This window comes from Falco naumanni, chromosome 3 (assembly GCF_017639655.2).
Source record: "Falco naumanni isolate bFalNau1 chromosome 3, bFalNau1.pat, whole genome shotgun sequence".
Classification (NCBI taxonomy): domain Eukaryota; kingdom Metazoa; phylum Chordata; class Aves; order Falconiformes; family Falconidae; genus Falco; species Falco naumanni.
Window position 1 is genome coordinate 39,066,191 of NC_054056.1, and position 27,267 is coordinate 39,093,457.

Genomic DNA, 27,267 nt, shown 5'->3' on the forward strand with positions numbered 1-27,267 from the left:
TAGGTTGGAGTAACATGTTTAGAGCCTCATGGCATAAAACTTAGGGTACTTCTCAAATACTTAGTCCTATGCACAATAGTAGGGCATAGCTCATCAAAGCAATGGTTTGGTAACGTGTATCATTTGTCTCACAGTAATGAGTAGGCACCAAATACAATGAATTTAAGGAAAGAATCTGTTGATCAACAGGAGGGAAAAAATCCTAATCCTACTTATTTCTCCTTACAATCAAAGAAGCAAATTTCAAAACTGTCATTGATTCAGTAGAAACTGGATCAATCCTTTTAATTACTGAAATTATGATTTACTAATGAAAATTTTATATTCTATAGCTTATCATTTATCAAGAGCCCAAGAAAAATATGTATTGCGGGTCAACATATGATTTAATTTCCCCTTGACGCATGGTACCATTTTTCAGAGAAGATTGCTACTTTTGAGTTTGAAGAAATTTTATAGTAATTTGGTGCTTTCAGGTGAGACAGAATTTCTTTGCATATTATCCTCGTAGCTTTCTGATTGTGCTCCTTGAAAGACAGGCTGTAACATAAAAGCTTTTAATAGGTTAAAAATGTGCATAGTTTTGACCAGTTCTAGTCAAAACAGCCAGCTGGTTGGTAAATCATCGCATTTTAAATGAAATCTTGCCAATACTAAATGCTGTTTGTATTCTAGAGGTCTCCTGGCAGAAACAGAGTTAGAGAAACGTGTACTGAATTTGTTTTATATGAAAAGACTATCACTGCATTGTGGATATTTACATTATAATGACAGCACCAAGAATAATGTAATTTGACATAATTCTGATTGTCTTCAGTTTTCAGTTTCCCTTACTGTGTTACCTTTTATGTTTGATTCAGTAAGCGTGGATCTAAAACTTTACGTTTCATGGTTCATTAATAAAGTGTGTTCAGTAAAGATTCTAGGGGCTTTTTTTATGCATCTTTCTTGCTGCTAAGAAGATATTGCTCCTATACTCCTGATGTATGCTGGCCTTCCACTTTCATTCTCTGTACTGCTCGTTTTGGTCATTCCTGGAAATAGGGTACTACCTTAGCTGGATCTTTAGTCTGACTCCAACATATGCTTTTATGTAATCGTGCACTGCATGCTTTATAAGTGTGAGAAACCATATGATAAAAAACCTCAGGAAACATTATTGTGTTCTTGAAGTTTTCTTGACGTAGCCAACTCTTTCACTTTTATTTACTGAATCACTGTGGATTTTGTTAATATTCCTACTGCCCCACTCCCCCCACAGTTGAGTGAAAGTGCTAAGCTTTTTTTCCCAATAAATACTAATATTCACTTTTCATAAAAATTACCTTTCTGATAGATTTTGAAGTTACTACACCTGTTTATATATAAATACCGTATCTACAATACATAAGGGAAGTTTACAAATCCCAAGATACACCAAATTACACAGTGTACTTTACTTAAAAGTCATGATTTGAGTAGAAAGGCAGTACTTTACCTTCTTCAGGGTGCAGGTCATAATTTTAATTTCATTATATTGGTAATGATGCAGCATCTTAGTTCTCCATAGTCCTATCTTTCCTTGTGTAGAAGCTGTGGAGCAGTTAGCATTGAGTTTGCATCCTAAACTGTATGTGGTAAAAGATCACTGAGGAAACACCACTACTTCTGTAATCAAAAGAAACTAAAAGGCAGCGGCCTTAACTTTGAAAATAAGCAATGGCTTTGAAAGCAGACCAAGTTTAATAGTTTCTAATTCCTCCAGTGTCCCAGCCTTTCTCCCATATAAAATGTCATCTCCTTAAAGCTTCTAACACCATAAAGCATGTGTATGTTTGGGAGAGCTGGAAAAATGGGGCTACAGTTACTTACCAGACTGTGAAAGGTTGTCATTATTTTATCTTTTCTGATTTAATTTACTTGCATTATTAAAAGTGGTGGCAAATTAAATTTAGAGTTAATTTTTTGTCACAGTGCTCCATTTTTGAAAAACCCAAAGGAACGGTTTAGGGAATTACAGGCTGGTCTGCATTCCATCCCTGGGAAAATCAAGGAGCGCACCTCCTTGGAGCACATTTCTGTGGGCACATGATGTAGAAGATGATTGGGAACGTTCAGCATAGATTTACCAAAGGTGAATCACACCTGACCAACCTGATTACTTTCTGTGGTAAAATGACTGGATTTGGGCATGAGGAGAGTGTGGTACCTGAACTTTAGCAAGACTTTTGACACTGTCTCCCGCAATATTAATATAACCAAATTAGGATGTGTGGTCTGTATGGGTTGACAACTGGATGCATAAAACCTGCTTGGATGTCAGGCTCAGAGGGTGGTTGTTAACGGGATGTATACAAGTGGTAAGGAGCTGAGTACTGTCCTGTTTAACATTGTAATTGTTTAACAATTTAACATTGACCTGGAGGAGGCAACAGAGTGCACTCTTATCAAGTCTGCAGATGACACCAGACTGGGGTACCAGTAACTACACTGGAGGTAAGCACTGCCATCCAAAAGATCTAGGCATGCTGGAGGGATGGAGTAGCAAGAACCTCATTAAATTCAACAGGTGCAAATATGAAGTCCCAAATCTGGGAAAGACCGACTGTGCAGTGATTGAGGCTGGGGACTGACTGTCTAGGGAACAGCTCTGCTGGAAGGACTTGGGGACTTTGGTAGACAGCAAGCTGAACATGAGCCAAGAGCATGCCCTCACTGGAAAGAAGGCCAACAGTATCTTGGGCTGTATTAGCAGGAACATAGCCAGTAGATCAAGGGAAGAGATATATGTCCCCATATACTCAGCGCACTTTAGACCACATCCAGTTTTGGCCTCCTCCCAACACAAAAAGGACATTGATAAACTGGAGCTTATTCAGTGGAAAGCCATCTTCTGTTGAAGGCTGGAGCACCATGCCATAGGAGGAGAAGCTGAGGGAATTGGCCTTGTTCATCCTAGAGGAGAGAAGGCTTTGGGGGGTGGGGGGCTAGTAACAGCCTGCAAATACCTACATGGAGTTTACATGGAGAACGGAGCCAGGCTGTCTGAAGTGGTGCATGGTGGGAAGATAAGAGATAACAGGCAGGGAGTTTCAGACTGGATATAAAGAAAAAAAATTTCACTCTGAGGACAGTCAAGCAGTGGTTTGGATTTCCCAGAGAGGCTGTGCAGTCTGCATCTTTGGAGGTTTTCAAGACCAGACAGCAATCCATTCTATGTTACAGCTAGCTCTCCTGTGAGCAGGTTGGACTTGAGACCTTCTGATGTCTCTTCCAACCTGAATTGTCCTCTGTCTATCATATGCCAGTACAAAATGCAAACTGGTTGGGCTAAATTACATTTTTACTAAACACTGATAATAGATGCCACTGTCCTTTCTGCTGCCAAAATGAAAGGGCATTCAACTCTAATGTAAGTACTGGCAGTAAGCAATTTACACCTAGTGGTGTAAAGCAGGATGGATCCAACCTATGGTATGTGGGATGTACTTTGATAACTTGTAGTTACAATTCATTGCAACATTCTTACAAAAATTGTCTTTTAAAATGCACAAAGCTGATTTCAGTGGAAAGGTAGGCACATAGGTTGGATTAAATACCAATGAATCCTCTGCTGTTAGTCAAAGCAAAAATCCCATTCTTTGAAGTAGATGGGCAGTAGTTAAGAGAAAATTCTCTCCTCGCCCTCCTTTCATTCACTTACCTATCCACACTGTTACTAGAATACAAACATTGAAGAGGAGGATAACCCTGGCAGTATAAAAGTGTAATCTAATTTAATTAAACCTTAAATAGATACAGTATTACTTTAAGAGAGACTGGGAGTAAGCAAACAAATGCAATAATCTGCTGTGTCAACACTCTTGGTTTCCTAAACCTTTGCCAAGTCATCATTCTTCCAGGAGACTCTGATGTGCCTAGATTTAACAGCTACTGCTCATATCAAAAATATACTTTAGTACTTTGGAAACACATCTTAATCTTTCACTGCACTGACTTCTAACACAGAATGAAGGGATGTATCAATTCCTACACATTCTGTGTTGCTTAGAGCTAGAACAGTGCTACTGGCTTTAGGCAGGCAGAAATCCCTGAAACAATTTTGAGTGATTCAGAAAGGAAAGTCAAGGAAAGCATTCACAGAAGTTCTGAGCCAAAAGTCATCTCTAATAATAAGTTAAAGTAGAGCAAGCTAGATAACAACCCAATATTCTGACAACTTTTCGAGTTTAAAAGACTACCTCTTCACTGGAAAAAAATTCAAGCAAAATGGTTCTATATATGTCACAAGTTTTTTCCCCTCCCTTTTCTCCCTTTTTCTTCCCTCTCATTTTTTCTTCCCTTTCAATTTAAATGCCTAGGTGTCCCGTGGTTAAAAAATTTGTCAATATCAAAAGGTTTGCAAAGCATTTTTCAGGAAACAGGATGCTGCAACAAATGCACATAGTCCTTATTTAGAGGAATGTTGCAAAATGTATTGATTTATTAGAATGAATATGAAATTATTAGCTATGATGTCTAGTTTGAGGGTATTCTGAAAACAATTTCTGGTTGCTCTTTCTTGGGAGTTCTGAGAAGGTAATATTTGCACTGTCTGAAAAGAAACTTTAAGGCCATATTTTAAAAATAACTTGGTGGAGAATCTCCCATATTTGCTCTATTCTGCAGTCCCGCTGGACTGAGTATGTCCCCTCTGTACCCTCAGTAGAAACAGTATATGCCCAGTGGTGGATCTTGATTATTGGGATTTATAGTTTAGCATTGATAAAGCTGGGGTATGGCTGACTTATGGAGAGTATGAAACCTGAAGAAAGATTTCTTTTTGGTGACATCGCATGTCTCTAAAGAGTGGGTTGTTCACTGAACTGAACCTGAATTTCTATTCTGTAAAGCCAGGTTTTATCTGAAGCTTAAAGGTGACTGGAGGATGTTACAACAGATTTTGAACTTCCCTTTCCAAGAAGGTTCCAAGTGTTTTTTACTCCCTCTTAAGACCTCAAAATTACAAGTAGCAATGCAGACAATAATGATAAAAATAAATCTGATGAAAAACATACAACAATTATTTTGAAGTGGAGAGGTTTCACAAAGAAATTTCAAAAGATATTTTTGAAAATGCAGATGGATTTTTCATACATTTCCGTTTAGAAGGGTTATAACAGGTAGTAAATCTCTACAAATGTAACATTTTTCTCTTGAAGCCGTGATACTACAGATTTTCCAGAAACTAGTCCCAACCTCGTTAAGAGATTTGAAAGTATGCATGAAACAGTTTGAAAATGCTATCAAACCAGTTTATATTTCTTCTGTTTGCCTTATTAAGTGGGAGTAAATTGATGCGTAGTGCATGATCTGATTCCTCTGTGATATTTGCTACAGTTCTATCTTTTTACTTTTGTTTTTTTTTTGTAATCAGTACACCATACTTTTCGCTATGGAACAACCCCAGGTCTTAACAAGAAAAAACAGCTGTGTCTGTTTTTGCTAAGAGATCTTAGATGAAATATTGACATTTTCCTGGCAAACTACAGCTTCTGATCAAAGTGTGCAACTTTCACAGTTTAATGTGCATGGCTTCATAATATATGTAGTATGTGTGAAGTTACCAACCTTAAAATTACAAGCAAAAATATATGCTTATATGCATTTCATACATGATGAAGAGAGCAATAAAGTTTAAACTGATGGATTATTTTTTTCCAATATGGTGCTATGTCTGACTTTTTTCTTATGTGTTTTGAGGTTCTTGGAAGTAATCTGTAGATAATTTTTGTAGAAAGGAGCTATAGACATTTCCTCTCAGTTTGAGATAAACCTTTTTAGTCTAGAAACTGCAGCATAAACACAATAATAATAATAATGGTCAAAGTAGTTGTAATTTGAGTCACAATTCAAGTGTGAAAGTGGTAGGTAGTCTGTTTGTATGTCTTAATACTTTCTAGTTCAAAACCAGAGAAACAGGTGAAAGTGCAGATGGATAATGGGGCATATACACTGTGGCAGACAGTTGTCACCTTTTAAAACTTTTTCTCTTCTGTTGTAACAGAAACCATGTTGCTTTGTTTCTTATGTCTTTCCTTGACAAAGGTACGCGGTGCTTTTACACAGTTGTAAGGCACCCCTGCAAGGGTTTAAAACTACTTCCCTGTAACTTTTTAACCTTCCAGCCTTATGCAATACCATTTTAAGAGGCTTGAAGCAAGGACAGTCATCAATTACTCTGCTGTATAAAACTGGTGCATATTGGAAGACACCAGTCCTAAGAGCAACATGATGATCTTGAACATCTGTTTAAAAAACTCAGGCAGTAAACTGTAAAATTAATAACTTCATTCTTTGCTCCTTTTGCAGCGACTTCCTTTGCTAAAGGAAAACCCTAGCTGAATGAATGCTTTGTTTAGATTATTAATCTTTCCAGGAAACATTTTGCTGCGAAGTTTAAAAAAGGATTTAAAAGATTGCATGGTTTTGCCTTTAATAGTCTAATGTTAATTCTGGGATTTATAATAATGTTACTAAGAATGCTTGCTATATATTCCTGCTAGAATATTTATGTTATTTTCCATGTAGAATATCTTTAAAGAGTATAGTGTAAACCATAGCTGTTTTACTGTGTAATTTAAACACATAAATGTTGATTTGCCACTGCCTTGTGTATTCTGTCATCTGTACTGGGCAAAGTGGCTTTAAAATGTTGCCAAATGAGAATGGTCATGTCTGAAGGCCAGGGTACATAGTTATAAATGATACTATAGGGCTCTAGAGAATCAAACCGAGCATTTAAAATGTCCAGTAGTACTGATTTCCCTTGGCTTTATCACTGTGTGTAGGGATAAATAATTTTGCCAGCTTCAGTTGGAGACTGCTAAAGAGGTTTCTTAATAAATAGATGGCTCTAACTAGAGCTAGTTAAATTATTCATTGACAGCAATTTATATGTGAGAATCGTAGCCCTTTATTTGGTTCACAAATTACTCACCACTTATTTGTAATCATTTTTTGTTATTATAATCAATGCATAAATAGGTCATGATTTTGATTAGTTTGTTGCTGATATTTGCTTATATAGTTTTTAGATAGCATGCTCATGAATTGCCTGCTGCAAGTAGACAGCATTTGTATTCTCTTCTCTCATGGGACAAATGTGAGTAGGAGAAGCCCTTTTTTTCTGTTCACAAATTATCATTATGTCTTTACAATTGCCCAGCCCTATCAGATAAAGACTATAAATAAATGTCCAAAGAACATACGGTATGTGCACTTCTGTGCTGCCACTGGAAGTCAGAATTGCTGCAAGAAGCAGCTACTGGCTGAAGAACAGCTGGCTCTACTTGCATGGGAGCAAGAGTAGTGTGCGGGTCAGGGAGGGAAAGATTGTAAAAAGCTGAATATAAAGTCTCAACCTTCCATTAAAAGAGAGCATCTCCTCTTTATCACAGTGACAGTGAGATTTCAAATCCTGTTTGACTAACTTAGAATAGCCAAATGGCCTTTCCTTCTTCCTTTCCATTTTTTGGGGGGGACTATCACTTCTTCTTCCTGGCAGGGAAATTAGACTTGATAACCCCTACATTAATTTTTTTTTGATAATTCTAATGCACAGAATGAAGCTGAAAGTGAAGGAGCTATTTTACATGGTACTCAGTGTTGTCCTGCTGTCTTCAAAGCTAAGTTATCTAAGCCTATAGTCAAATATCTTGTTTTGCCCCTGGTAGCATGCAGGCCTGATCCTAATTTTGAGAATAGGTATTGGAAATAGCCTTATCCCGGGGCAAAGTTTGACCTTTGAATCAAGTGTGTAACTCTTACATGAATACACAGTGTTCAGGACTCTTCTTGAGAGATGTCAGGAGGAAGCTTTCCCTTTGAAGGGACATGGCTGTCTCAGAACTTTTCAGAAAGGATTAGGTAACCTGGCACGATGCTGAGCATTGTGAGCATCTTTAGAATATTCTTCAAGGCCTTTTACTTTTAAAGTAGTCTTTTTTTTTTTTTTACTTTTTAAGTAGTTCAGGAGGAACAGACAGGACCACAACGAACATAGTGGTTACATAACTTGCCTAGGATATACAACTCGTTTTTAACCAACAAGCTGTGTGAGATTTCCTGGTTATTGCCAGATATTCTGACTCCTAGTCTACTATATAAAGAATATAATGTGATTACATATATTATATACTATGGCTATTACTTCTTTAATGTCCTAGAGCAGTGAGATGAACATCTTTCGGTGAGGGGCTTTCAGGTTCATGTCTCTGACCCCAACTTTGCTTCTTTCTCTTGTCCATTTACTTCCTAATTTACTTCAGATTAGAAAGAAATCAGCGTCATTCTTTCCTTCTGTATTTCTGAACAAAAGCTGTGCTTTATGCTGAAATTGCTGCTGAATTTCCATGCGTATCATACTGGATTTGTACTGAATCTATGTACAGGATTTGGCTCATCTAGGGACTGAGGCATAGGGGCATGTACTAAGCAAACTGCAAATGAATTGGAGTAGGGGGTAGTCCCTGAAACATTCTAGTCAGCCAGGTTTGTGATGCTTCTGGATCTGTACAGTAACCAGTTGCCTTTTTGACATTTCCAATGAAAATAGCTACCTATGACTCAGTTAAGAAATCAGGCAATGTTTATTGTGGATTAGTATCAGAGGAGTAGTTTTCTCCACTTGGACATGTAAGTGCTTCTTTAATCTAGGCACTGGAAAATTTATTCAGTGGGAAAATGCTGTCATATTCATAGCATGCGTTAGATAGTACAATGTATTTATTATTGTGGTGGCACGAAGGAAGGCAATAAAAAATAATAGGAGCAGTAAGCACTCCCTTTCCAGTCAGATCCAATCAGAGTTAATACATCTCCACTTTGGGAGACTGGCAGGGATCCAGGGCCTGTATTCAACAGTAATTTTATCTTTTGTGTACAGTGTGGCATTCTTCACTGCTTCTCTGTGTCAGATATGAAGCCTTAAATCATAAGAACCATTTCATCTTGTGATTAATATCTATGTTTATTATCTACTCTACTACTTTAGTTAGAGGTTACACATTTCTTTAGAGGTGCTCATCTCCGCTGTCTGATAAGTCCAGTCCTAGCTACTGATTAAACATTTTAGAAGGTCTTGCCAAAATTGCAATGTTTTCTCTTCCTGACAATTTTCTGGGAAATTAGTATAGACTTTTTTGTTTGTTTGTTTCATTGTGAATTGTCTTAGCCAGTAGCAACCTTATAGTTCTATTTCTTTCTCTTTTCAGAATCCAACATATCAAAATTATGCATCTCTTGACAGGTGTAACATTTCCCATTCAGAACCATAAGAATAGTTGTGCCTTCTTTGCCTCAGGGCTTCAAGTTTTCTGTGTGTATGTGTGATTTTTAGTACAGTAAAAGCTGGATGTTGTCAACAAGAGTGGCTGTAATTACACTGTATTGCCAAACGGGCATTCTCTAGAGTAGGCGTTATTTGCATGTAGCGCTTGATACTGGATCTGTTTAGTTATCATCTAATTGTCCTTAGGGAGTAAAATTTTTTCATGTTTGGGAATAAGAGTGTTGTCAGTCACACTCTTATCAACTACCTGTACCCGAACTGCAGTTTGTCCTCATCTATGTCTGGAAGTTCAAACCAGATAGCTCGCTTTGAGTACAACCTTAAATACAGCCCTAAGCAATCTTTACATAATCGTTTCTTTATGATAAAGTGTGGATTTGAAAGGAGAATTCATATCCAGTGGACCAAAATATTTGAGACTTCTGAAGACATCTGTTGGAATTCTTATAAAGGTAGTCTCACAGCACATGCTTACACTTTAATGTGCATATTGGCAGGATCTGTAATTCAAATACAGTAGCTACAATCAAAGGAAATAAATATGTACAGGTTGTTTGGGCTGTAGATTTCATGCACCAACATGGTCTTGATATTCTGTTTCATTTGTAATCTCACATTGTCGAATTGCATTCCTTTTCTGAGCTCCAGCTCAGAATGTGTCTTTTTGCATACCAAGTTACTTCAGTCTGGTGCAAGACAAAAAAATGTTATATTTGCCTTCTTTGAGGATTCTGGCTTCATTCGTTATGATTCTTGTAAATATTTTTTATTACTGAGTAACTTTATAGATGGAACTTGGTAAATTAAATACAAATTCAAAATGAGATTGTTGCTTGACAAGATCAAGGACTTTGTGCGTGATGTTGTTATGAATTGTGTCTGCCTGCATTGCCTACCTAAGATTTCCTGATACCTCCATAAGGAAGAAAAAGAGTGTGAGGTATTATATCTAAACTTGAAATTCTTGTAGTCACCTGTTCACCAAGTCCTGAGAAACAAGTTTCTGTTCCCCAGCTCATTAAAGCCTCTAAAGATTTTATGCTGTAGTTTCAACCATATCCTCTCTGCTTAAGCAGCATTTTTAAAACCAACGTTAGTATCTAAAGTATTCTTTCTCACATTTTAATATAACTATCTGAAGGGGATATAAATGGTGGTCCATGGTACGGGGACATGGTCAAGTAGCTGTGCCTTGAGTGAATCTGATGCACTTTCACGGGATTATCTCTGCATGCTGATACAGTAGGGACACTCATATGGGGTATGTGAAGCTGAGGTTTAATTCCTCTCAGACTCCAGAGTTCAAAGCCATCTCTTCCACTTTCTTGTTGAGTGCTTGATCCAGGATAGGAGGAGCTGCCTGTGAGCGGGGAGGAGCCCTCCCGGATCCACTCACTGACAGTATTTTAATCTGCATGCAAAGCACACAGTTCATCTGGCCTGCAGATGTAGGAGCACAGCAACTCAAAAGCCAAATAGGTAGAGAATTCATCTGGAGAGATGATGCCTTGCTCCCTGCTGCAAAGACTAATAAAATATTTTCCAGTGCCTTTTTAATTAAGCAGTAAGTTCCCTGAAATTTCATAAGGACATGGAAGGCACCTATTGCTTGCAAGGCATAAAATCACATCAGAAAAATCACATTTGTTGTTTTTCTTGGCTGCTGCTGAGACTTCTCTGTCTTTAGTTCAGCTGTATCCTATACATTGGAGAATAATGTATAAACTGGTTTAGAATTTGTCAGCAAATCAAGTCAATGTGCAAGAAAACAGCATAACAAAAGAAGTTTTAAATCTTCAGCAGGGAAAGGTACCTGTCAAAGTATCTATACTAAGATATTGTTACAGTTACATAAAACGTTTTCAAAAAGTGAAGTTTTGCGTTTTAATTATTTTTCTTACTTTAGATGGTATTACTGTTCTGAATACCGGCTTCACCCATGAAGTCTGAAGAGAGAGAAAGCTGGCAATTGAACCCAGATCTCACAAGTCTCAAAACTCATTCATAAGAGAAATTTCTTTATTAAAACTTTTATCATTGAAAACTGGTTAAATGAGATTGCAAATAAAAGACTGTTAAAATATACCACTTCGTAAAGTCTTTAAATAGCTAATGCTTTATGTTAATAAAAGTTATGAACCACATGTTGAAATGTTATTAAGTGGGTTTTTTATCAGCTGTAGCCTGTTAAGGAACTGTAACTGCTATAGCTTTTCTTATAGGTATTCTATAGATCCATCTGACTTAAAGATACTTACTTTTAAGTTAGTTGAGTAACTAAGTTGCGTGCATGAACTGTTATGGATAGATTCATCTCCTCAAAAGCAGAAGAAATTGTATGAACTTATATCTTATTTCTCTCAGTTACACCTTTGGCAAGCTGAAAATCTCTCCTAAGACTGAGAACAGAAGTAATAAATGAAGGTGTCCCAATGAGCATGTTTCATGAAAAATACATACATTTTGAGATTGATGAAATTACTTTTTTTCTTTTGTTAGTCAGGAAGGAACATCTGATTTAGATCTAGGGAGGGTAAAAATTTGCCACTAGTGTATATAAGATTCAGTCTAACAAGATGAGAAAAAATGATTTAGTTTGATTTCCTTTGTGAAGGAAACAGACGTAATTGATGTGGAGGCTGAAACACATAATTCAGCATGTGTTTTGTTATTTAGTATGGGGTTTTGCTTAAACTTCTAGAAAGGATCAAGGGGAAAGCAGAAAAAAAGAGATTTTAGTTTTAAGAATTAGCAGCATGAAGTTTGTAGATAGACTTTCGAAAAAAGGCATGCTGCTTTTGTTTAGCTGCCTATTGCTTTGCGTTTTAGTCTCAAATTAATCAAATTTCCTTTTACAAGTTGAATTCTCTATTTGACATGTTTTTGAATGAGTCTGACTGTAGCTACATTTAAATTCCAATTCAAGGCATGAAATGGCCACTGAGGGCTGGGACACAAATGGCAATATTTTCTAAAGTATAATACCTTTTTGAGTCATAGGAAACCCTGCTAATGGAAACTTTCATTGTACCAATTTATGTGTTGTACTTTAAGGATCAGTAGATATTTTCTGTATTAAAGCAGGCGTTTAACTCTTTATATGGTAGTTACTGGAATAAGTTTTTGCTGATTTAAGTACAAGTTGAGTAAGTTCTTGATGCTTTTGAGATATTTTAACAGACAGGAATTAAGTCTACAAGGGTTAAAAGTGTTCTAAAGAATATGAGATATATAAAAATTTTTCTCTTGAAAACAATAAAGAGAGGATTAAGGTGGTGGTTGTCCTGATTTCCATTGATGGATACATTCCAGAATTATTGTATTTGAAATGGAAATTAAATTTTTGTTTTTGGGGGGGATGGGGTGTGGGCAGGCTGTGAGTGAGGATGGGAGTGAGTTTGTTCTTCAGTAATTGTTGGGCTCAGTTTTTCAATAATGTGCATGTTCTTTCTGTCCTACCAGACACATGGCTTTGAATAAATCTCCTTATTTTGGAGTAACTAGTGTCTAGATCAGCGCTTTTATTCAAAAGAATCTTTGTGTCAATAGTTCTAATTCTTGTGTACGAAGTATAGCCCATAAATATTCCCTTCATAAAATAAATGTATATTAAGTTTTGACATACAGCCATGACAAACTCCTCTAGTTGCAGAGGTACAACTGAATGTCTTTTGGATTAGCCACTAGGGCATTAAGGAGCTTGCTAATCATTCCAGAAGGTATGCAAGTAGGTTGTGGCTAAAATTGCACCTTTCAGATTCTTAACAGCTGCCAAATGAGTTAAATTGTCTCTCCTGCATAAAAATCTGGGGACCTGTAGCGGGCCATCGTACCTCTGTTGACAGGCTTTAACAGCAATGCATCTCATTTCAGCTTTCATTCAAATTAATTTCCAATACTGTAAGGAAGCACATCAATATTTATTTGAAATATAATAGGAAAGAGGGAATAGAGTCAGAGCCAAAGATAGGGAAGGTAAATCTAAAATACTATGCGTGCTTGCTTTTTATAGACTTATCCTCCAAAACTACTGTTTTGACATCCAAGAACTGAAAACCAAAATCAAACCAGATTGCAAAAATACTAGGGGTCTTACACAGAGAAGAATATTTTAATGTAGGTTTTTGCTACATTTTTCTTCTTCTGCTTCCAAAGCTCTCTTCAGAGAAAGAGCCAAACCTCTCCTATTTTGTAAGCGTGATAGTTAGCCAACTATTCTGTGCTTTGAAACCATTAATACACCAAACGCTGTGTTGAATAACTGTTTGTATATAATTTAAAGGTAGCTTTTACTAAAATATATTAAAATTACATATGTACCTTTTTAATACTTTTTTCTTTCTGTCAAGACACCAGACATCTGAATGTCTTGCTATGAACTGTGTATAGTTTGACAGGAAGCAGGAAATTTGATTGATTCGTTGTGGAAGTTGGTTTTCCTGAAATTTAGGAGCCTTTGCTTGCCTGCTAGTTTTTGTTAACTTCTCTCTTTCTACTAAACATGCCAGCAGGCCAACAATAAATGTGTTTGTGCCTGGACTTTCATAAAAGGTTTTACACTGTAAAATTCTGTGCTGTTATATGGCTAAGGATTCTTAGATTATTGTTACGCTCTAGCAATGACAGAAATAAATAGTCTCTGAAATCCAAATCCCTTTGAAATTGGGCATGGAGGGAGATGAGCTGGTTTAAAATCTGGGATCATGAAAAACACACTCACCCTGTTCTTTCTTTCTGGAGTAGAACTAGAAAGGACCTGTTTTTATATTTACTTCACATGGGGCCAAAACCTCCAAGACCAAACATATTCACTACTTTGGGCTAAGGTCTCACATGAACAAGGTGCAGGATTCTTCAAGCCCAAAATGTAGCTTTTTTTTTTAGCTCTAATATTTCTTTTTCTACTTATAAAGTCCAATTTCTTTTGATACATTGCTGGTGCTATAATGATTTAGGCTACAAATATAGCTCACTTGGTAGCTTATACAGATTTTTAGTTGTTTTGCAGTTTTGCAACCATAAAAAAATCTAAGCTAATCTAAGAACTTAAGTTAGGGCTTACTTCTTGGTGGTTTATGTTTATTTTCTGCAGGTGACAGAAACCAATTAGTATTTATTTTCGTTCCAGACTTTCAGTGATATTAATACTAGCTTCTATACGAACAAGTTTGTTACATGGATTACTGTTGCTTCAGTTAGTTTACTGAAATTTAATTAAATGTTCATGAGCAATGATTTGTGAGTTTTTCAGGTTGCTTGCATACTTTTTTCTCCAGCAGTGTCCTATGATGGAGTAAGGAAAGCTAAAGTACCTGAATAAGGGAGAGCTTATGCTTTCCTATTCCCTGGGAGTAAATGATGTCAAGGAGGATAACCAACATTTTGTTTAGCCTATTTAGTGTTTAAAAATAAGTCTCCATATTAACAGAGAAGAACAATTTACATTTCTTGGGGAAATGCAACATTTTTATTTTTTTTTTTATTTCCAGATACAGTATTTGTTAAAGCGTTTGTTATACAGTTACATAATTGCCTTTCTGATCTAATAAATGTGCCCCATATTTGTATTTCTGTTAATATCCCCTATTGTCTTATTATAAACATGATGATAATGAGCTGTAATAGTAAGGCAGTCACAGTAGTTTATTGTTGAAATTATTCATAAGCTTATCTGAGTTTTTATTCTCAATCAATGCTGAAAAACAGAACACGTTCAGTTTTTTAACCTCCATTTTGACTGAAACTTGTAGAAAAATCACATCATATGTATTTCATTACACCATGAAATATGTTAAAGGTAGAGAAAAAAAAAAGCAAATTAAATAGCACACTGACCAGATTGTTCAAACAGAGGTTTGATTTCAAATGGAGAGACAGACTATGACCTTGTAAAACAGCCCTAAAAATAAAAATTCAAAAAAATTTAAATTTATGTCTTGATAAAGCATCAGAAATCTGTATTCATTTTGATGTTCACTTTTTCTCCAATGAAGTAATGAATATACATTTAAAAATGTAAAGATACTTAAAATAAAACTCTGTAAATTAAGGTGGGAATTTTAAAAAACAAACTATATTATTTTGTTTTATGTACACTGTAGAAGTACTATATTTATCCACAATATATCTTTACTTTTTAAAGCAAAAGGGTTAAAGCTCAGTCTTTCACTTGTCCTTTAGGCTGTGGTGTGATTAAAAAACTATTCCTGTAAATCAAGTGTAAATACATACCTCAGAAACCTGGAGGTAAAAGATAAATTAAGTCACAGAGAATGGTTATATTATCTTATCTACTAAATATGCCCTTGCTTTAAACCAAATTGCACCCCACTCCCATATGGGAAAACAGATTATAGCAAAGGCTTTAATTATCCATATTCTACTGATGATTTAACTAATTTTAAAGTTATTTTTAGGAAGGGCAAAAAAGAGCAGGTTTTAAATCCTCTCATATTCTGTGCACCATATGCATTTTTTCTTAAATTACACGGATTGCTAAATCGTAAGTCCTGGGGTTTCCCTTTGTAGGCTCAACCAGCTGCTGCATTAGCCATTCCTGTGTCTTTTTTCTCTGTACAGCGCACTTAAGCCCTTACGCAACCTAATACTTTCTGTCATTGGAATAATTTTCTCCTGTTAACAAAATGCACGCTTTCCTGTGCGGTAGGGCTTGCTTTCAGTTCCTGCAGTGGAGGAGAGCAAATACTGATGATACATTTTTTCGCAGCGACAGGAAGTTTATCAATCACCTTGCCCTTCCGTTGATTTTGTACTATTACACATTCTGTACATCCATTTTACATCTGGCTTTTCAATTTGCTCTTCTGAAAGACCTCTGCCTTGAGGGCAACCTTGGTGCCAGAATTTTCTCTTTCTATGCTTATTAGTACAAATGTTATATAATGAATGTCAACACTGTTTATATACACATATGGATAATACTTACAGGAAATTTAAAATTAACCAATTTTTTTTAAATTTAATTTGAATAGCCTTAGTACTGTCTGAATGCTTTTATTTTCTGACAGGAAAAATAGTTTTTATACAACAAATAATATGCAAAAAAAGCATATAATGGACAAAACCAACATACTGAATATAATTTTTCAAAGTCTATTTCAAATTACGCTCCTTAAAAACATTTGTAATTTGTATCCATTTCAGCTAGAATTTAAAATGTATTCTCCCAAATATCCATCTATTAATTTCAACTTTAAAACTAAAAAGCCACCTGACTATGATGATGATGATGATGATGTGGACAGATTGTTAAGGGTGTCAGTGAGTCTTTTTTCACATATTATGATACATGTAAAGTAGTGTATTTCTTCCATAGGAGGTACCTTATTCAAGTTCAATTACAAATGTCACTTGAAGTACTGAATACAGCTTTAGCTTCCATTTTCTGTGTCTTGTGTTAACTGCCCCTTTCCTCCATATTGACCATATTCTTTCATTTACTTAAGACATCTTACTTTTCTAAACAATATTTTGTGGAGAAATTGCAAAATTTCTTCGAGTGTTCTTATTTCTGTTAAGAAACAAGAAGTTACAGGTTTATTAGTTTTTTGCATCTGCTGTTTCTTTGTTGTGTTCATTTGCTGTTTTCCTTTGCAGGTGTCACCATAGATTTTATAATGATTTCGACCACGCTTCAGTGTTCTCTATTCCCAGCTATGCTTTATACACTTACATCTTAAACTTTGCTTTTCAGTTTTAGAGATCATATTTTGATTTTGCCCCATTATCATTTTGTTCATTACAGACTCTGTTGCCTCCAAGCTTGTTCTCTAGAACTCCGTCTCAGGTTTTCCATTCAGTTCTTCTTAGTCTCCTATGCATTACACAGTAATATTTAAACTAGATTTTTTTTCCCCTCTTCATCTTTATTCACAGTGATTAGATTTCTATGGTTCAGTTGCTGGTTTTTTAACTTTTTAAAAGTCTCTTTAAAAGTATTGTGGTAGGAATTAACAAAGAACATTATTTACTCATTCTGGCTAGTGTTATTATCTTTTACTACGCCTGCATATACTCCTTAAACCAAGGCTGTCAGGTGCCTGGATCTATTCCAGCATGTCTTGCTTACGCTCAGGATGCAAATATGCCATTCATTCAAGTTCTTAAATAGCTGTTGGACTCAGCCTTGACATTTGTGATGAAACTGGAACTTCCCTGTGTCCATGGCAATAAAGTTACATCCATTAGGAGTGTCTGTGTTTACTGTTCTTCTTAGCTATTTCTTGGCAGAAGTAGACAGTTAGTTTGATTAGAAAGTAAATATTCACTGGAAAGATTTTGACAGGTATGAAAACCTCCATGCCCCAGAGCCATATTCAAGACTCATTTCTTTCCCTACTACTCTCTTTATTTTGCGTTACAACTGTTGTGTGAAAATGGCTGAACAGACAACACTTTTGAGGACGGGACTGTTACAAGTTCTTTAGGAGATCTGCAATCTTTGCTGGAGGCTGGATACGTAATTTTGCACACATTGTTATGGAATTGGAAATGCTGGAGCAAAGCACCTTGGTTTTGAAGCACTAACATAATGGCTATGATTTTCCAACGTAAGGAAGCCTGGTATAGCTGGTATTACATACTAGTATGGTTTGAGGAGGTTGATAGCTACATATCCTTGTTATGTACCGTAGTCTGATGAATACAGCTGCCAATTCAGTCTGTGTCTGTCTCTAACCCGTAGACTGAAAACAGAACAGATCCTCACCCTGGCTTAGTGTTCCAGGTGATCCATGCAAAATCAAAATCATAGGCAGGAGGAATTTAAAGCAGAGAAGATAGGTTATAGAAGGTCAGAAGCAGGAGAGTTTACTCAGGTGGAGGTAGATCTCAGATAACATCCCTTTTACTGGACTTGCATATGAACCACATTGCTGCTGTGAAGAGTAGTGTTTCTTCCTGATAATCTGTGGGATATCTGGCCTGCTTCTTCATTTAAAGCACAGTCATTTATGACTTTTGACATTTCTGTATGAGTGCTGATCCTCTTAGCAAATAGGAAAGGAATGGTTTGTTAGATGCTGAAGGCAAGCAAAAGGAAATGGGAGGAATGGACAACGTGTGCCAAGATAAGAAAGAAGAATAAGAGCAATGACAGCTGTCCTGGGGAAGGCATTAATGCTGCTGTTCTCAAAGTGAGAATATGTTTTTTTTTCTTTCTAGGGTTTTCTTTAGGTTTTTTTTTCTAGGGTCATATTCTCCAGGCCATAGGCCTGAACATAAAAAACCCCTGTAATTCTGACCTCTACAATAAGCAAATTTAATGAGGAGAAAAGAAACACGAAATATTTGGGTTTGATCATATTTTCTTGTCCAAAGCTGCACTTCTAAATTAAATGTGTATGTAGACATAGGGGAAGGAGGCCCCCAGTCATGTTTTTTTCTTCTTTCTTATCTTGAGGAAGGTGACAGCAAGTGACTTAGTCTGTGGATGCCAGAGCCAGCACAGTGGCAGGAAGAAATATGTCTTTGCAAGACGCATGTGCTGAATGCATACCTGATTTTTGTCTCATGCAGGAAAGAGATGGCAAACCAAACACAATAAATCATGAATCTTACTGAATCTGTTGGCTGCCAGCTATGCAAGTGATATAGAGTTGTACTAACTGATCTATGAAGTTACAATTCATTTACATTTGTAAAATTATCTCACTGCTTCTTTTCTTCCTCAGTACATTTTTTCAACTTCTGTGCCCCAAAAAAATAATTTGTTTTTTTTACTCAGTGACTAACTCACACAGTCACTTATTTTTTGGGGGAACTTCTCAGACCATATTTTGACCTTGAAACTTGCTGTAATTATAGTTGAGATTTTGCATCCAGCAATCACCAGTGGAAACACTGCTTGTTACATTCTTTAGTTGAGCTGGTTGTGGCTTAATTTTGAGACATAACTGACTCATGGCAAAGGTTTAATTAATTTTTTAATCTGACTCTGCTTTAGATTCTTTGGGAAAAAAGCAGTAGTCAAATTAGAATTGTTTTTAATTAAATTTTAATGAAGATTAAAACTGTCTTTTAGTGAAAGGTTTTTTCTAGCAAATATCCTTACATACAGTAAATCCTGACAAGCTTGTTTATACCAAGAAAGGAGGGAAATGTAAACAGTTATATGAAGTGGTTATGTCAAGAATTGAGAGGCCATTCAGAAGACTATAACACACAGACATGATTTGTTACACTCAAAATCTTGTTATGGACAAAGGGGAATGCACTTTATATACTGAGCTAAGCATTTATGGTTCATGTAATTAGTTTTGACTGTCTGATAAAATTAAGTCCGTATTATCTAATTATTATTTTTTTGTTAATAATATGCTTAAAATCTTATTCATAAACTTCCTATTAACTCCCTCTATTATTTGGTGTTATGCTTCCCCTTCCAGTACTTCTCCAGGTCTGAAGACTGACTATTCAGTCTTCCTTCAGGAAGGGCTAGAAGACTTTAACAGTAATTAGCATCTTAGGTTCTTCACCTCCTATTTGGTTTTGGAGCCGTCTTAAGGCTACTTTTTTGTATTTTCACAAGGTTGCTTGCTTGCTGTTCCTCACCACTTCCCAGGCAAAGGTTGGGAGCCGCAGGCTGCACCCCCCCCCCCCCCGCCCCAAGCCCGGCTACCCCAGGGGGGCTGTTTGCCCCACAGTGACCAGTCAGGGGTGCCAGCCCCTGCCCCAGCCATTGCCAAAGCAAAGCCAACGCAGGGAGGCCACAGGCACGTGGCCACCAGGCGATCGCTGCCACGGCTAAAACCAGCCCTTGCCATGGCAGGGCCAGACACGTCCTGGGAGCCTGCACTGCCAGCTGCCCACCAAACCGCTGGCCTTGTGCTGGTGACAGCAAAAATCTACTTACTGGGCTGCAGAACATAGCATCCCAAACATTTGTCTTATAATAATTACGGACTCACAAAAGACTTTGCAGTTTTTCAACACTTCACAGAAGTGAAGAGCTGATCTTGCTATGTGTGTTTGCAGTGTTGGATCTTTAACATTTACTATGTCTGGCACATAGAATATTGCATAATGCAGTTTTGGTCAGACAACTACCTAAAATATTTATCAGTGTGAGAACGTGGTCCTTTGTGTTTGGAACAATGTTCTTTGATATTTTTAAATTATTTAAAAACTGCATGAGTGAATCAGAAATCTCACCTGTCATCCAACACTGGTTTGTGATGCTTAACTGTCTTTGCTTAGAAAGCACAATAAGAATGGAAGTGAAGAGCAAATGCTAAAACATGATTTTTCACAGGTCAAAATCTACATAAGTAAGAAGAAGGGTCGCAGACTCATTTTATTGTTATATTCACCTAGACTCGACTACGACCTGCAGATATTCCTGCATATGTGCTTTATTAAATGATTGCAATACCAAGCTAAACGCCATAGTTTTTTAACACAGAGAATTTTAAAACAGATTGGGGCAATGCTCGATTTTATTGCTTTCTAAACTGCTTTAAACATAGTAAAGTGTAATACAATCTGGTAAACTGAAATCAGTAACCCTTGCTGTGAATGTGCATTTATAATAGCCAGATTTGAAAGCTGGTTTTCTAATGACTACTGCTGTGAAGTCTCTTCTGGGCTAACAAAATAATTTTTTACTGTATTACATCACATAGAAAACTTTAATGAATGTTTTCAAGTTCTTTCTAAGTCCTTTTCACTGTATTCAAAACAATTTAGGAAACTCCAGTCAAAGTACTCCCACATTCTGAGGCTTCATTGAAAACATCCGTCATGGGACAAAGATTTGTTCACTGAATGACACCAAGTAGGTAGCATTGCTAGTATGATTTTTAGTAACTCATTTTTCTCTTGCCTTTGCAGACTATGGCACTATTAAGAAAGTACTCGCCCCAAAGAACCAGACTTCAAGCAGCTGCCTGCTCGAGGAAATTGAACTTTTGCCGAAAAGTCAGCGAGAGCCCATCAGGAGCCTTCAGATCCTGCACAGCCAGAGTGTCCTTTTTGTGGGCCTTCAGGAACATGTGATTAAGGTCCCCCTGAAGAGATGTCTCTTCTACAAAACATACAGGTATGAAGAATCAACTAGTTTGATTTGATTGGAGAAAAATGTGTGCAGGGGGGTGCAGACAAATGGGAAAGAAAAATGACTGTAGATATGAATCCAAATTAATTACCGCTCCCAGTAATGGCTTTCCATATACACTGTTTATCAGAAATGTCCCTGACTGCTAGTAATAACATGGTGTGACTAGATGAGACTCAAGGATTTATATTGTTATTTAAGTGTCATAAAGATTCTGCATTGTGAAATGAAATAGTAAGAACTGGTTCATGTAGAAAACAGGTATCTGATAATGTTTAATGTAGCTGCTGGTTTAATAAATTTTAAAGCTTGAAGTGTGAACAAATTTAAGTTGGGGTTTTTTTTAAGCTGTAATATAACTGAATAAATATCTCTGTGGGTTCAGAAAGAAAACTGGATTGGATGAACTCAGAGTTAAGACTAGTTGGAAAAGTGGCTATTAAAGGTAGTGCTGGATCAGGAAACCATAATAAGTGTAAATATTCTACTAGGTGAAAGTGCTATGCAGCTAACAGTTGTTCAATCAAGCAAGGAAAATAACTTACAAATTATCACTTGGGTTTAGACTATTATAGTAGTTAAGTAATTTAAAATTCAGCATACATTTTTTTCTATATATTATCTAAAAGTACTTCTGGGTTGCAAGACATATGCTATTAGAGATTATTAATTTCATCTAATTAGTGATATGTTCCCTTTGATATGTGTGGTTCCACTAGTTCAGTACAGTTGTTATGTTTTGCATCAGATAGACTCTGAACCAGTGTGATGAGCTTTTTGAGAACTGTGACAGATGCATTTGGTTGTTTTTCAGCTTGTTTTGCCTTCAGCTTGTTTGATATACATTCATGTGAAAAGCTGGGCTATTAGAGGAGGTAGGAAGGCTGCCAGCTGCCTTTCTGTGCTGCTACACTCAGGGTCATGGAGACATTATTTGCGTGGCAGACACAGAGATTGTACCTCCTGTGAAAGGCAGTGACCATTTGCAGGGGGAGACATTTCTGGCTGTCAGAGGGACACGCATACAGTCACAGAAGGGAGGTGACTGCAGGATGCAGGTGTAAATCTGTGGCTCAGAAACAGTGAAAGGACTTTTCCGAGGGACCAAGGTCTAGGTGGGGATTGGTGCCATGCAGGAGAACAGGGAAAGGAAGGCTACTGAATTCAGGAAAAGACTGAAAGAAAAGCTGTGCCCTGGAAAACTGGAGTAGACCAGGGAAGGGGAGTACTCTCCTCATTACAGCTCCTCATCAGCCCTTTTTGCTCATGCTGTCTTATGTTGCGTATTATAGGCATTTTGTACTAAAACAGAAGTGAGAGAGCACTGGAAGCCCCATTGGAAATCCTGCAGAGCTTTAAGGAAAAGTTGTATATAGGCAAGTCTCTGCCTCAAACTTTTTGTTGATTTAGGGGCCAACATAAGACAAAGTTTTATCTTTCTTTGGTTTAGTCAGTTGAAACAGGATGTGTGGTGGTCCTGTAGCCCTTTTTTTTTTTTTTCTTCTTCTTCTTTTAATGAAGTGAAGGATTATATTGGGAGAGGTGTATGTGTGCATGTATGTACATCTGAAGAAGGAAAAACTCTAATGACATATTCCTGTGCTTCTCTGTTTTCCTGACTATGATATGATTATGCTGTTCTGGTTGTACAAGACATTGAACATGTTTCCCTAAGCGGATATTTTTGTTTCAGAAAGGGAGGTCAGGCTGGTATCCTGTGTTTTCTTGGGGTCTGTGTACCCATGATGGCAAACAAACACAGAAAACTCAGTAATATGGGTGTCCTATATTTACATTGAACCTCTACTCCACTTCAGGCGTTTCAAGGCTGGAGCCTAATTATAGTATTAGTGAGGTGTAAACTCCAAAATACAGAGATGAGACTTCCAGAGCACCTGCTTAGCTGGTGCCAGTGTGGATGTCCCACAAGGTGGGTACCTGTGCTTCTGTCAGGACAATTTCCGAGGCACCAGTGCTATCCCAGCTGCAGGGCCCAAACACGCTTCTGCTCTTGCAGGGTGGGACTGCTGTCTTAAATCATAGACCCCATGAATGGTTTCAGGCTAGGCATTCCTTTCCCTGTTTGAGCAGTGCGGTCTAATTGACTAGATTTTAAAGAGCTTTCTTTTCTTAGAAAAAAAAAGTTGGTGCTGTTCCCATTGTACTGAGTAGAACAGTAGTTAAATGACTCAAATCCTGCTCAGATGATAATTTATTCCTCTGCCCAGAGGTATGTGAAGTCTCATCTTCCACTGGAACGACTTACTTAAAAGGAGATAAAATTATTCCTCATGGGTTTTTCTAAGTCATATCTTTTGTAGTTGTATGACTTTCCTTGTAATAATTAAATATCCATTGCACCAAAAGGCTTGCCATCCATGCTTTCTTCTTGGTTAAAGAGTTCACCAGCAATTCTAGCTCTGTTGTGTGAGAAAGGAGAGGATTTACAGATGTGATCTATATGAAATAAGGCATGTCCTTGTCATCTATCATTACGCACTCAGGTCGTTTGGAAAATGCAGACATAATCTTTCTCTCACCTGTCACTTACTTTTGGCTTGACTTGTTTTTTCCTGGCTTATGCAGGAATGCTGGATTTCAAGCATATTTTATTCTCTACATGTGGAGAAGAATGTAGGTACCTTACTTGGGGTTATAAATTTCACTAGGTAATGAAACATCCAAAACTTGGTCACTGCATTGCTGGGTGCTTTAATACTCTCATTATTGTTATATGTTGTCAACTATTACTTCTATCCCATAGCAATGAGTAAAAAGTAAACCTTATCTAAAGTAATGCGTTGGGGCATGGTGGGGTGTTTTTTGGAGTATTTTGATTTTATCTATTCACATTTATCTTACTTAGGACTGCACCAAGGCCATATTCTGAACTTCCATCAATAATAACTAGACTTTCTTCCCGAGATCAAGGGCATGTGTAGTCTTTAATATCTACTTCACATCGTTATTGAGAAATAGAGAATGCTTGTGTATGAATAACAACCTTAAAAAAGCCACAAGACTGAAGATATGCTAGCTCATCTGCTCCGTCTTTGTGTCAATGGCAGAGTGCTCACCATCTAATCTTTTCTAATCTTTTCATTTAGGTTTATTGTAAAGCTTTCAGACAATGCAACTTCAGTCCCTCTGTTGGGCAGACTGTTCCACAAGCTAATATCTCAATGTCAAGATAATTTTCTTGAGATTGCCTATTTTTTCTTTTTATTTCATTACTCCTTGTTTTATCTTCATGTACTAGCCTCTAAAGCATGTGGTTATTGCTTTTATTTGTAGTTTGTTATGTTTTCTGAATTGTCACTCTGATATGCTGTACAGATCTAACTAATTCATATTTCCTTGTAAATTTGTTCCTCAAGTTAAAGGTCCTCTGTGACCACAGTGTTGCCTCTGATGGACATTTCTCTGATTCAGGACATTCCTGTTCCCTACCAGCTCACAGCTCCACTCCCACAAACACTGTTAACAAAGGTCCTTGAAAATATTATTTTACACTTGGAAGATAAATTTGAAATATTTTTTGTTTGGATGTTCTAGGTGCAGTTTGGTGCACTAATTACTATGACAGCAGACCATACCACAGGCAGGGCCTGTTGTCACATCTGCATTTTGGGTTACTAGGCACTTACCATTATGCCACGATGTTTTCATTGTTTATGAGTTGCCTGGGACAGTTACTTGGATTGACAGTTTTCAAGTTGTGGGAGAGTCTCCCACAGACTTCTGCCAATGGCTGAGTAGTTTTGAACATCCTGTCATAACCCTGCTGTTTTCAGCAATCAGCTAGGAAAAAAATTGTTTGGGACATGTGAGTTATTACAAATAGTTCTCCAAAAAGCCCTGTTGTCTTTGTGCTCCAGGAGAAAGCAGCAGGGAAGTTAACTTAGTTCCTCTCTCCTTGGGGAAAATCCTTAATATTATCACCTGGGTATTGTAATTCACACATACTTACCAAAATTTTACGGAAAGACCAACATTATTCATTGGAGCTACTATTTTCACTGTGAATTCTCCAGCTGTCTATACTTTTTCAGAGTAGGCCAAGCGTAGAGCACAACTGACTTGTATGCCTGCTTATGAACTGTGATGTGAGATAAATAGAATGATTATCATGAGAAGATAAACATTAAAGTCTATAAAGTTGCAGTGTCTGGTGTTTACTTTGAAGGCTCTATGCATCTGTAGTAAGAAATATATCTGTAGCAGAGGGGTCACAACTCTTCCCCTGAAACAAAGAGCTGGTCAGCTTTCTTTTATTGGTGGCTGTAGCCTTCAAAAGCAACCTTGGATGGCAGCGATTCCTCTGCAGCAAATTTGTCAATACTATAATTTGTACTGGAGTTTTCTGTGAATCCGTTCTGAAAGGAGGGACAATGAAAGATTGTATCAACCCAATGTTCTGCAAAATCTTACCAAGCAAGGGTCAAGAATTGGTATTTATGATGAAAATTAGGTTTCACACACTCAGAAGTTTGAAAAGTAATCTTAATATTAAATTATGTCTAAGTAAATAAATTGTGCCATCTGCTAAAAGCTGTACACATAGAGACTTCTCTAGCGGGGGGGGGGGGGGGGGGGGGGGGGGGAGGGGGGGGGTAGAAAAAAAAAAACCAACACCCGAAAAAATCCAACACCCCAAAAAAATCCCCAACCACTTCTGGAATTTTTTGAGTATTGTGTTTTATATCATATGCTTAAAATATTATTGGGTCACAAGATTGTTTTGCTAAGTAATATTATCATAGCTATTCTACCATAACTGTAACTTTTCTCTATATACACTCCATCATTTTTATTTTAGCTTCTTTGTTAACTGTTAGCTAAGCAATCTATCTGTACTCAAAAGGTAACTGTAGCAGCAGCACAATACTAGAAAGGGTACTGGATTAACTGACAGAAGAAAACAATTATTGCAAATTTGGTTATGCTTTATTTCATTCCTAGAATTCCAGCAAGATTATTAGATTAAATATTTCAGCCACTGTTGCATTCCTTTATTGTCCTTTACCTATACATGTTTTTTTTCCTCAGAAGTACTCTCACACTCAGTAAAAACCTGTTTTCCTGGAAGTAAAACACTGGCTATTATTACATAGTAGAATAATTCTTCCTATATGCTATTATAGAAGTTAATAAGTAATGTGGTCTGAACTATTACTAGGTGCTAAGGTGTCCAGAGAAGTTTGCCAACACATGGACTTGAAATTACTTTTGAAAACATCATTCCAGAATAGGTTTTTTTGGATATCCAGGTGGATTTCCTTATTTCAAAATATGCAAGCCTTATTCCAGTTTAAATCGGAGAAAGACAATGCTGCATTAGAATGCTGGAATCACATGAAGACTGATCTGAATTAGTGATTCCAGAGTAATATTCCAGAATCAGAATCCCCGTAAATTTTACAGACTGGGACAAACCATAATCCTGGCTGCAAGACTAGGTTATAAGTGTCTTTTTTAGTTATTAGATACACTGCAAAATTATCTTCAGTTGGTGTGAACTTATGAAAACACTAATAAAGTCAGCAGAACTATGAAATAAACACAGCTGAAAGTTTTCCTTGGTCAAAAGATGTAGAATATTAGTCCTGTACTGGGGAGGGAATCAATTCAAGCTCTACAGATCTGAGGTTGGCTTGTATTTCTTTCTTCCTCTGTGAAGACCAAAGTTTTTGCAGAAAGTATCTTTGTCTATCTGGCTCACAAAATGCATCAGACACAAACTATGCATTTACATTTTGCTGCACCTGAAATATTTAGTCACAACTCTTTAACATGTGTGACCTATGCATGTATTGTACTGTATTGTAAGCACACATTTCTGGCAAACAAGAAGGAATTTTGATAAATGAGTAGCCTGCTCCCA

General features: G+C 36.9%; 1 protein-coding gene across 3 annotated transcripts in view; it reads left to right on the forward strand.

Moving 5' to 3' along the window:
* SEMA5A (semaphorin 5A) overlaps positions 1-27,267 on the forward strand; it is a 353,963-nt gene that overhangs the window by 220,315 nt on the left and 106,381 nt on the right. For all 3 annotated transcript variants that reach the window (XM_040587086.1, XM_040587084.1, XM_040587085.1), the window contains exon 12: positions 21,161-21,368. In XM_040587086.1, coding sequence (XP_040443020.1) covers positions 21,161-21,368 — 208 coding nt within the window. The remainder of the gene's footprint in view (positions 1-21,160; positions 21,369-27,267) is intronic.